The sequence below is a fragment of the Physeter macrocephalus genome, chromosome 18, assembly GCF_002837175.3.
Source record: "Physeter macrocephalus isolate SW-GA chromosome 18, ASM283717v5, whole genome shotgun sequence".
Classification (NCBI taxonomy): domain Eukaryota; kingdom Metazoa; phylum Chordata; class Mammalia; order Artiodactyla; family Physeteridae; genus Physeter; species Physeter macrocephalus.
In genome coordinates, this window is record NC_041231.1 from 52,702,211 (window position 1) to 52,714,406 (window position 12,196).

The 12,196-nt window shown below is 35.6% G+C and overlaps 1 protein-coding gene across 10 annotated transcripts in view; it reads right to left on the bottom strand.

The window, feature by feature from the left end:
• The window catches only part of LRRFIP2 (LRR binding FLII interacting protein 2), a 125,436-nt gene that overhangs the window by 65,680 nt on the left and 47,560 nt on the right, over positions 1-12,196 (bottom strand). For 6 of the 10 annotated variants that reach the window (XR_008615700.1, XM_028479594.2, XM_028479592.2 and 3 more), the window contains 10 exons: positions 11,890-11,946; positions 11,747-11,791; positions 8,955-9,023; positions 6,394-6,435; positions 4,878-4,943; positions 3,517-3,591; positions 2,165-2,215; positions 2,039-2,083; positions 1,146-1,193; positions 641-697 (listed from right to left, as the gene is read on the bottom strand). The exons of 1 other annotated variant lie outside the window; for it this stretch is intronic. Coding sequence is in view for 8 of the 9 variants with exons in the window: in XM_028479594.2 (XP_028335395.1) it covers positions 641-697; positions 1,146-1,193; positions 2,039-2,083; positions 2,165-2,215; positions 3,517-3,591; positions 4,878-4,943; positions 6,394-6,435; positions 8,955-9,023; positions 11,747-11,791; positions 11,890-11,946 (555 nt within the window). In the remaining variant the exon portion in view is untranslated. Of the gene's footprint in view, positions 1-640; positions 698-1,145; positions 1,194-2,038; positions 2,084-2,164; positions 2,216-3,516; positions 3,592-4,877; positions 4,944-6,393; positions 6,436-8,954; positions 9,024-9,382; positions 9,501-11,746; positions 11,792-11,889; positions 11,947-12,196 lie in introns of those variants that run through there. 3 more of the 10 variants (XM_028479590.2, XM_028479595.2, XM_028479593.2) reach the window with 3 other exon arrangements.

Below are 12,196 nucleotides of genomic sequence, written 5' to 3' on the forward strand. Positions count from 1 at the left end.
AGCAATTATACTCCAATAAAGATGTTAAAAAAAAAAAAAAAGAACAGAGGTTGCATTTGGGGAATGGATATAGGAGGAAAGGGTCAGAGGACTTTTACTTTGTACTTTCCTTAAGCTAATATTACATTTATAAATTTTAAAAAAAGTTTTAATACTCCAGAAAGACTGGGTGATTAGAATTGTCCCAGGTTTCTGTAGCAATTTTTAAAAGCTGACTTATTTGATTTCTTCTCCTCCCACTCCACTGACTGACAGGCTGGTAAGCAAGTGAAATGGTTCAATGTAGGAAGTAGAGATGAAAAGGAGAAAGGAAAAGGATAGGGCAACCAACTCATAGTCTGAATTATCACCACTGAAAAGACAAGAATTTCCACACAAATGACAGTTACATATAAATTTTTAAAAAATTCTAATGGCACTGGTTCCAGACTCATTTAAGAAATTACGTGCTTAAGTCACATTCATACAGAAACCACCGGTTAGGACAAATTAGTTCTTGAGTTTGTGTACTGAAGGAAAACGATAATCCATGCACAATAGAGTGAAACACACCACATCCTCAATATTCTGAATGGTAAGTACAGATTAATGAAACAATCAAAAGTGTCTATAAAGCATGCAAAGAGACTAGACAGCTCACCACAGGACTGCTTCGGGTTGAACTTGTTCTTGATGAGTGAAAACTGTATTCAGATGGCTATAAAGTTTCCAAGAAGAAAGGGTTTTACAATAACGATCAGCTCCTTTTCCTGCTGGGAATACATCAGTGCCCCTGGACCTAACTCGCCCCTGGCTCTCAGCTGAAGATAAATGTTCCTCCCTGGCCTGAACTCTACTTCACTCCCACCCTCACCATCCAGCAGCCCACGGCAGGAGGGAGAAGAAAGGCCCTGAGAAGTGCTGTTCCCAGCCTCTTCCTGAGGAACTAATGAGCCAGAAAAGAGGTTTCTCTACTTGTATTGCCTTCATACTTTAAGCCACAGTTTCCAGCAGGTGCCTTCTCGCAGCTTGGGTGAGAGCCACCATTGGCAAGCTGATGGATCAAAGCTTGTAGAGTAATTATAGGTCAGATTAAATGACTCTGTAAGTAAACTGTGCCCACCTACACACCACCCTCCTCACCACCTCCGCCTGCTTAGACTTACAGTTCGAGAACCATAAGGGTTATATAATCCACCATCATACAATGACGCCTAAAGAACAAAGGAAATGCCATTTATCTATTCAGCATCAAAGTTATTTTGAAAATGACATAATTTCTTTGCAGTACTTAGTTCCAAAAAAGTTTTGAAGAATGGTGTTAACGTGTACAGCCTCCCGAGGTGGTAACACTCATTTGTGTATGCATAAATTCCTGCGTCAGCCTCATTAAAACTTCAAACTCACACTTCATTTAAAAAGCACCACTGGTTACAGCACTGCCTTTCATCATCATGTTATGAAATTAGGAGAACATTTACGACTTTATTCTCTCAAAAGAGGAAATAGAACAGAAAAGAAAGTGAGGTACAGAAAGCATTTTGCCCACTGTTACGATAAAATTAAGTACAAAGCTTCAGGTTCCCAGTCCACTAGAACAGGCCACAAGACAACAAACAACAGCATGAAAGCAACCAATTCCAACTCGCACATTACACAGAGCTACTGTTTTGTCTTTCTAGTCAGCTGGCTCCATTAGAGCCTAGTATTAACATGGCCAAGGCCACAGCTGTTCCCCCCAAAATATGACATCCCATGCATGGGCAGCCATCTCACAAAAGTATGCAAGTGTAGTGCAACCCATGCAAGTCTACGCCCTCTACAGGAAGCCAATTCTAAGCAAGGGCCTACCAACAGCCAGCAGTATCTACCACTATGATATGTTCATTTTTGCTCCCCCAAAGTTTTGTATTTTAAGCACAGGCAGCACAGTCTGCAGTACACATAGCATTAAAGCCATGTGTCCTTGACTATTCTGGAGGAAAGATGGCAAGCCAGAGTCAGCACCATGACAATGGCCCCACCAGGAGTACACACATTGGAAGAGGAAAATACACACCAGACTGGCACTTCTCAGAAGACCAGAATTTGCAGTAGGGGAGGCCTATGGAGAAAGCACATGATTTAACCCCAAGAAAAGCAACTGATAGCTATGAAGGCACCATACTCCTCAGGAAGTACTAACCCTGTAGCTCTTAGATGTTGCCAGAGGGTCACTGTATAGGGAAGAAGACTGCTAAGAAACAAAACAAAACAAGCAAAAAAAAACAAAAAAAAGGAAGAAAGAAAAAGAAAAGGAGAATCAGCCTCACTATAATGAGAGAAGAAGACATATTTATTTTATACTCCATAATTCATTAGTAATTCTTGAGTGTTTAAGGCAGTTAAGTGACACACAATGTGAGAAAAACCTAATCATTAGAAATCTCTTTGAATACCAATTTTAAGGGATAAGAAAACAAAACACTTGGAATAGTTTCCTATAAATGGGTAAGTCCTATTGGTCTTTGAACATTAGTGTTAGGAGATGGGATGGGCACCTAAGAAAACACTCAGGAAAAGAGGGCCATGGCACAGGGAGTGTGGCAAACATTGTCCACATCCCAGTCCCCAGCAGCTCCTGTGACATCTAATGGGCTTATCCTGATTATTGGGGAACCAGGTAAATGAGCTCTGAGTTATTGCTATAAACACTCTCCCAAATAGATTAGAAAACGTGTATTTCACAACAAGCCATGGACCAAGTGCCTTAGTTTAATTAGATAAATTGTACTGGTCACAATGAATCCACACACTAACAAGGCACAGCATTTTTAAAAAAGGAATTAAATCTTTTTCCTGATGTCATCTCAAGACACAATTTTCAGTTTTTTTCACCAAGCCCAATCAGACATGGAAAATAAGATACATAAATATCTAAGTTACATTTTGACAACTGAATTATTTCAAATGTACTATGTGCCATATATTTAAATATGTGTTTTAAAGGTATGCTGTGCCAAATGCCTTGAAAAAGACAAGAGATTCTAACATTAAATATAATTACATTCTTCTCATCCCATGTACAGTTTAAAATTTCACATGTATATTTTTAATAAAAGGGCATATACACTGTGATATGTACTGATGCCTACAACTTATTTTGAAATGCATCCCCCCAAAAAGATGGACTGATGGATGGATAGAGGGACAGCTGGACAGATAATTACATGATAAAGGAAATATAGTAAAATATCAATTGTAGAATCTGAGTGGTAGGTACGCAGGTGGTTACTATACAATTCTTTGAACTTTTTTTGTATGTTAAATATTTTTCATTAAAAAAACTGGAAAAAAATGGTACTCATTTTAAACATGGTGATTCAATAGTTCCCATTATTTAAAGATACACTCAAGACTATGTGAATTCAGTTACCACAAAGTAGTATATACACAGTCATTCACAGATTAGTTTTAACTAGTCAAAATGCAAAACAGGGGATTAGAAATGTGTTAAAGTTGGATAAAACACACGAATCCAAAACACTTGTGACAAACCCGAGTATAGTAGGCAGAGGTGGGTTTGCTATGTCTAAGACTGCTATAGTTTCTCTGCTCAAAGTAGAGGCCACTCTGCAAAAAGCAAAATTAAATACATTTTTCTTAGGTTAAATGCTGTTAACCTAAAAACACAGAGGCAAAATCGGATATTGCCAAACCCCTTCTCCTCCAAAACAATGATTTTAAAGCATTGAATCATATTAGGTAAAAGTGAAAATAACAACTATTTCAGGTCTCTCAAAAAAGAATAATATTAAAGGTTAACTATTTTCAAACCAAGTCATTGTTAATTTTTTTTTTTTTTACTTTAAAAACAAGAGTATAAACCCTCAGACAAAATGGAATGGAAATAATAAATGATTTATTCTCATGTCATACTTAGGAATGTCCTTGAAAAACCCAGGATGAATGAATAATTACCACTTTTATAATCTATTTGGCAATGCCACAGAAATCATTAAAGTTATTTTTTTCAAAACTCCTGGCCCTGCCCGAGGCACCAGGACTCACCTCTCCCCAGAGCTCCCAACACTGCCCCCACCAGGGCATCTCACTAACGTCCTCTCCATTTCATTCTCTCCCCTTTCCTCATTTCTACCAGCCAAAGCCTCCCAACCCTCTCGCCACCCCACCAATGGTCAGAGCCCTGCCCACGGGAACCTTGAGTTAGCAGGGAGCTTAGGACTGTACTTCCTCTGCCAGTGCTGTAGCAACCGGACAGGAAAGAGGTGTTCCTAGCACCCCAAATGGGCATTCTAGACATTTTTTCCTCCACAGAAACGTTTAGCAAGGTCGGCTGGAATGGAGAGCACTATTAGTTCCATAGTTTAATTACATTATTGGTTGAAGAGTCTTCTGTAAGACAGCATGGGAACTCTGCCATTGCGTACTTTATTGTTTCTACTGGAAAATTAATTTCAAGTTCCCAAAATTATAAAATCTATAAAAACAATCATTCAGAATGAAACCTATATGTGACTTTGGTACTACTTATAATACCACAACTAAATCAATTCACATTTCTAAAATAGGCATAAGAATCTCACTAAGCCTATTCTTAAGGTATAGTCCTCCAAAGGACAGTTCATAAATGAAAATACATGGTTAATGAACTTCGTGGGACACTTTCCTAACGCTAGCCACTAGGGTTAGATATATTAACTTGATATTAAATCTTGTAAATTAAAACAAAATTATTTTAAAATAAGTTCTGGTAAGTCATGTTTCAGTATATTATCAAGTTTCAATAATGCCTTAAGAGCACACCAATGCAGTCATAATTCTTAAGTTCCATAAAAGTAATCAGTGAATTTTACAGCCACACAAAATACTATGATGTGAGACACAACAGAACTAACCAGTGGGTCTTTATGAGAACCAGAAGATCTCTTCTTCATTCCATCAGAGTGACTGTAAGAATGATTCTGGAAGTAAATATTGAATACACAAGGATCATATAGTGAAGTTTAAAAATAATTTAATAAAATTCATCTTAAAATCATACACAGAAAGATCCACCTGAGACAGAGTAGTCTACATGCACTCTATTTCCCACCTGTTAGTAAATGATTCACTGCCCTTGACTGGCTAAGACACACAGCCTCGCTACACACCTGCATTCCCCCTCACCTCTCCTGTGCCATCCAGCTCAGTGTCTAGTCAACTAAAAACTAATTAGAACTCAGAGCCAGGCAGGATATTTGTGGGGACCCTCACCCCACGCCTCATTTGAGCCCCTGCCCATGGGACTAACTTCTTTAAAAAGGTATGAGTGACATGAAAGTCTACTTCCTTCCACAGTCCTCCTTGCCTAAAGGCCAAAAAGCAATCCTGTGCATCAATCAAAACAAGATTGAGAACAGAAAACATAACACTGTATTGCCCGAGACAGTCCTCTTAACGCAAGTTAGTGGTCCCACAGCATGTGCTGCTCATAGGAAAGCAGCCAACATGGTATGGATTGTCTCGAGTAGCAGCAGCATCATTAGACAATAATCTGACATCTGAGTCCTTTGAAGATAGCACCGTCTCAACACATAACTTCTCCTAGGAGTACAGAGCCAAGTGTATGTGAGGGGATAGAGGACAGCAGTACTACTAAACAGGTCAATTGGTAGACAAGAAGTACAATCTAGGTATGCACTGTTGGCCTGTAATGAGGAGGTGCAGCTAGAAGGGTCCTAGCTATTAACAGTCTGCTCTACGCAAATCATCTGAAACATGCACAGCTAGATCCTTAATCAGTAATTATACACTCGTTTTTCTTTTTAGAATATGCATATCTTTCCTTTTATACATTACCCTGAACATTTAAGAGCTGCTGATATAGTCTAGCAACTCAGGCAATCTATTGACATATTAACCCAAGAAAAACATGCGATAACTAAACTTCCTTGGCCAAAATGACATACCATAAAAAAACCAAATCAAGCAAAAAATGAGTGGACATAACTGATGCTTCAGGTGTCATCTGTCACTGCTGGATGCTTTCACACCTGCTGGCTTGTGACACAGAACATGAAACACAGTAGGGCCTGTGCTGCCGTAGTTCAGTACGTATCAAAACACTGCTGGAAACATGTCTTCCAGGGCAATGAGTATGTGTCAGCTGGGTGGTTCATTATTTTAAGAAAAGATACTACTACCAATCTTAGTCCTGAATAAGGAAGCAAATAATTTTTATATTCTAAAAGACAAAGTTATTCAAGTGCTAAATTATGCCACAACTGCACAACACTAGATTTTGCTTTGTTAGTCATACGTTTCCCCCAAACATCATAACAAACCTATGAAAAAGTCATAATCTATGATTAGCATCATCAGGTGTTTATAAAGTAAAACTCTACATTTAACATAAAGTTATGCACTACATACTAATGATGAAAGTCTTGACGATGTATCCTTGAAAGCATCATACTGGATTTCAGGAAAAGGTGAAAGTTGGTTGTATTTCCAAAATCAGAAATATAAAGAGGGGAAAAAGTAACATTCATAAAGTTATTAAAAATCCAGCACTATTTTAAAAGCCCAAAATTATTAAACACAAAGGCTGTGACATTTGAATTAAAGAATATTCTTCCCCCTCATTCTTTCCTAGTATAGGTTATTGCTAAACTATACGTACAGCAAAAACTGCATGTTCTCTTTCAAAAACAGAATTTATAATCAGTAATGGTGAGATGATTCATCCCAGTACACTGTAGCACAAAACACCCAAGGAAGCCTTTAAACGTAGGAATTAAGCATTCTGAAGTCAAAAGAAGTTTTACTTTTTCTTATTGTGTCTGTCACCATCGTTTTCCGTTATTTGAAACATGGCAAAAGCAAGGCATGGAGAGGCAATGAAGCAGGATCACATAACTAGTATAATACAGCTTACAAAAAAAACAAAAACAAAAAGCAAACAAACAAAAAGACAATTGCAGCATCAAAAGGGGGAGAGTTCCCTTGTATCTGCTTGTGCACACACCTGAAAAACTTCCTTCCTCAAGAACTTTCCCTATGAAAAACAGTAAACAAAACTAGAAACTTGGCCGGAGTAAAGTGTGGATTACATACATTTATGACAAGACCAGAAAAAACACATTTCACGTAGGGTCTTTACAAAAATAATATGTGTAATACCACATTTCAAATCCAAGAAACTGAATTAAATAGTAACTAACTACTCAGATTTGTGGTTTCCTAACTTTATATTTTAAGCATTCTAGCTCAGATTTTTTAAAGCAATCTGACCCAGAAGAGCAATGTATAAAACAATGCATAAAACAAAAGCAATAAACAAGTTCCTCAGGTAGTTTGGTAAAAATATCTTTCTTTTGCAACTTTTATACCCATTTAGGATTCTAGGGAACACTATTCAAAAACCTGATCTAAAGTAATGTTTTCCTAAGTGTGGACTGCAACTCATTAGTTCATAAAATCAATTTATGGGTTCAACCAGCATTAAAAAAAATAAAACAGAAGAGAAAATACTAGAGTTTATCATGAACAGTAAGAGTAAATATTATTTTGGGAAACTTCTGTTTCTATAATATATTTTATATACTTATATACATACAAACACACAGGCATATGTCTGCATATGTATACTGGACTATGGTGTAAAATGCATTCCTTTTATAGGGGTCGCAATTTTAAAAAGCTTAAAATACACTAGAAGATCAAATTATATAGTGTAGTTCTAATAAAGCATTAAAATAATAGTTCAGATAGAACAAAGGCTCTCCCTTCATGCCCAATGAGATGGTCATTTACAAAAGGTATTGCAGAAACCCCCCAAAATATACTTCATAAGTATAAGGCTAAGTGGTATAATTTTACCACCAGTATAAATTCAGTGAAAATGATATTGCAATAAATACTAAAAAGTGCTGGAGCAAAATATCTGCATTTGTATGCTTTTCTTATATTATCTTGAAAATAGAATATAAAGAGTGTTATTACATGTGTAAAAAAAAATCTTGTTTATCCAGAATTTTCTAAAATGCCTAAGGGTGTGCATTTGGTGGTAAATGATGTGCAATGGTAAAATGTCACTGTGGTGAATAACATTTCACTGAAAATAAAGTTCCTTCTCTACGGAAGTTTCACTTAACGTCTTTTCTCAGTTAACAAAATATCTTTTTTGTTTTAAAAAAAAAACCCCATGACCAAAACATGTATTACTCAAGTCACACATTCTTGCATATAAACTATTCCATTCTCCCAACCAGATAAGTTCATTGAAGGGATCAGTCACGTCTTAGTTCTTCTTATCCTCTCTGTAATACCAATGGCCTTTTGCAAAAGCTTAAGATTTAATAAGTTGAACTGAAATTGACCTATTTTGATTTTCCTTTTCCAAAATACAATGCAGAGCTCATATAGTTTAATTTTATTTATTTATTTATTTGGCCATGCTGCACCACTTGTGGGATCTTAGTTCCCCAACCAGGGATTGAACCCAGGCCCTGGGATTGGAAGAGTGGAGTCCTAACCACTGGACTGCCAGGGAATTCCCTCAGGTAGTTTTAAAAATTGCTGAATCTGGTAGGAAAAATCCATAACTTGGACACCCCACTTGCTACTAGAACAACTGAGTAAACGAAAAGAATCCTCCAATACGTGCCAGTTGGTATTTATGTTACTTAAAAACAAATGATTCATCAAAGGAGGGAGAAATGAAAATATTAAGGGCTCTAGCTAAATAAAATGTTTCCAAACTTGCTATTATAATCTATCCAAAAATGTTTTTTTTAACACTCAGAAAAAGTTACCTCAAAGGTTTCATTTGGAAATTAAATTTTTAAAAAGTACAGAAAACAGGCTGTAGAAACAAAGTTCAGCAGGTGTTCATTTCTGTTAGAATGGACCTATTACTCAAGCCCCCAGGACTCTGTGAGTCAACAGTGAATGCACAATACTAACACGGCACATTTCTCTGGGCTACACACCATGATGCCTTTCCTTTTGGGTGTACTGGCTCTGCTCCGATGTGTCCCCATTATGTCCTTCGATGGGTTCTTCCATGGAATTAAACAGTGTAGGAGTAAATGACAAAACACAAATTGCAAGCATATTAAAATTAACTTCATTAAAATTATACTAAGGCAACTGATATATAAATAGGAACTGATAAAAACAACAGTAAAAATCTCCACCAATTAAAACTGCAGTGTATCTCTACCACTCTGACTCAAGATCACCTCATTTTCTAATTTTGGATCTCTTCCTTATAGTCTTCTTGTATTTCACTGTATAAAGCAGTGACCAAGCACTTTGTAAGATTTTTTTTTTTTTTAAGGTAGATGTTTTTTAAAGAAACAGATTGTTTCAATTCTAGACTCAGGGCTTTGATTTAATCTTCCTTCCCCAAACCTACCATTCAGTCTTGAACTATCTTTGCTCTTTCTATTTTTATGGAGAATGTCTATAACACTGTTACCATCTCCAGCCCAAATAGCTTCTGGCAGGACACCTTTCAAGAAAGCAGTACCTGAAAGTTAACTGGACAAAAGGAAAGATCAAAGTCCTAAGAATGTGGCATAAAACCATAAATACATCTGCCTCATATCCAGGTACATATACCTAATGTTCATATATCAAATACAAGGTCCAAAAGTCTTAGACTTTTTAATATACAGTCATAAGTTTAAAAAAAAACTGGCAGAGAAATACCAAAACCCCCCAAATAATATAGCAAATCCCGATAAAATTTAGGTCAGTGTTTTAAACCATCACAATTATTTTTACAGAGAACAAAAGTTGTCTACATATTCAGTTTAATGTAGATGGTAAAGTTACTTTAAAAAGCAAATAATCTGATGAAAACTTAGAACTCCCAATATTATCTAGCTAAGAGAAAAAAAAATCGTATCTCAGTTACATTTCTTTTAAACTATGTTATTAGTGAGCTTTCATTTCAAATCAGACATTTCCAAGAAAGTCTAAATATTTTAAATGTGCTAAATGTACACTCACACACAGTAAAGTTCCAAAGTCTCCTCTACAGGGTAAAATTTATTATTAATCTTTAAGTTCGCATACTGATTTTTTTAATTAGGAGCTTTACTCTTTTTCCCATAACAGCAAATTTTCATAATTACCATAATGAAATAAAATACTGTGAGAGTTCTAGTTATATCTTAAATTTATTAATGATATAATTTCCATGAAATGAAAATCAACCTCATTACTTTATAGACACCCTGGATAAACAATTCCTCATTTATTTAATTGCAGATTTCTTTTTTTTTTGTTTGCAGATGTTTTAAAGACCCCTAAATTAGGTTGAACTTGGATGGTTTTACCATTAGGTTAAACTAATATATAATCAAGTTTTCCATACAAATTTACAAATAACCTGCTTGATAAAAACTGTGTGAAACTTCACACTATGAACATTACAATGAAAAGTAAAGGGAAAACTCATACATTTTTTTAAAAAGAGGAAAGATGGGATTATTTTCAAAGCCCTTAAGGCTCAACTTTTAAGCTTCTGTTGACTAACTCCCTGTGAGAAAAAAAACAATATCTCCAGGGAGAAGCATGACAAGTTTTTCTTAAGTATTTCTCAGCAAGATCAGCTTGGTGCTTTGTAACCACCTAGAGGGGTGGGATAGGGAGGTGGGAGAGACATGCAAGAGGGAGGAGATAAGGGGATATATGTATATGTATAGCTGATTCACTTTGTTATAAAGCAGAAACTAACACACCATTGTAAAGCAATTATACTCCAATAAAGATGTTAAAAAAAAAATAAAACAAAACAAAAACAAAAGTATCTCCCCTGCAAAATCATTCTTAAACTACTGATTAGATTTCTATAAAGGCTTTTTAATATTCTTATAAATCTAAATTTTTATAATTAACCAAAATACTTATGAATCAAGAATTAGTTTACTTATTCTAAAAAGACAGTAGATTACATTCACCAATAAGAAATATAACCAGAGTAAAAGACTATTTAAGAATACAAACACATCAATAATTAGTATACCAGAACACACTCAGTTTAATATAGTGTATTTTTATACATTATACAAGATAGGAAGAAAACTAGACCTGGAGAGAATTAACAAATATAGACCTTAGCAAGAAAGATAATTTTACTGATGAAAAATCTAGATGTAAGTACATATACAATATTATCAATGTGTAAATTAAAAAAGCATTGCTCTAAGGTTTAAAGCACAATTCTTTAAGAAGAGAGTCAGTTTCCTGGCACAATATGCAAGCCTTTGATGAGCGATTTCTCATTTATCTTGATTTACAATGATGTACACTAAAAACTTGAGACAAACTACAAAATGTTAATCAAAATGTTGAAGCATGATAATTTCTATAAGTATGATAAGACAGGCATTTTTAAAATCAGAAGCTCAATTTTCCCACTGAATAAAACTATAATTAGTCACCCAAGCCCCAAAATAACAAATTTTATTTAATAGTCATTTTTAAAAATATGAAAGTAGGAAAAATCTGAAAGTTAGAACCATGCCGATGTTATTCTATAAAATTAACCTTATTATTTTGTGATGGTTTTCCAAAATCGAAGGTCCTTTTATAGAAAAAGTGAATATATGTTAATAGATGAAAATATTCATGATTTTAGAACTGATTTACTTATAGCAGTAATTTGAAAGCATCATTTTCCAATGAAATAGCTTTGCCAATATTTCTGTGTTTTAAAAAAAGGCAAAGGGATAGCTTTGCTATGGAGATGTAAACAACTTAAAATACCAACCCTGTGACTGCCAAGACTTCGAATGGACAACGCATCCTCAACTCCCTGATAAAAATGAAAACAAACATAGTAAAGGTGTGTGAGTGACTATGGCAAGTTGACAAGGAAAAGTATTAGAGTCAAGTTTGTAGGTTATTACAAACCAGAGAAGGACGATGATGACTGGACCGGTGGGAATACCTGGCCCTTTCCAACTCATCCTGGGAAAGGAGAAAGTACATGGAGAGTTAATCACTCAGCCGAGGGCTGTTGGTCAGAACAGCTGAGCACAGCAGCACCATCCCCACAGCAGGAGGTATGACAGCTCAGCCTCAAAAGCTGGGTTTGGGGCAGCCATGTCCCTCAGTTGGAAAGAAAGTAGAAATAATCTCGGCAATGTTTTTATTTGAACAAGTGTGTGTGTGTAGCTATCTATCTATCTATGGATAGATAGATAGATGGATACATCTG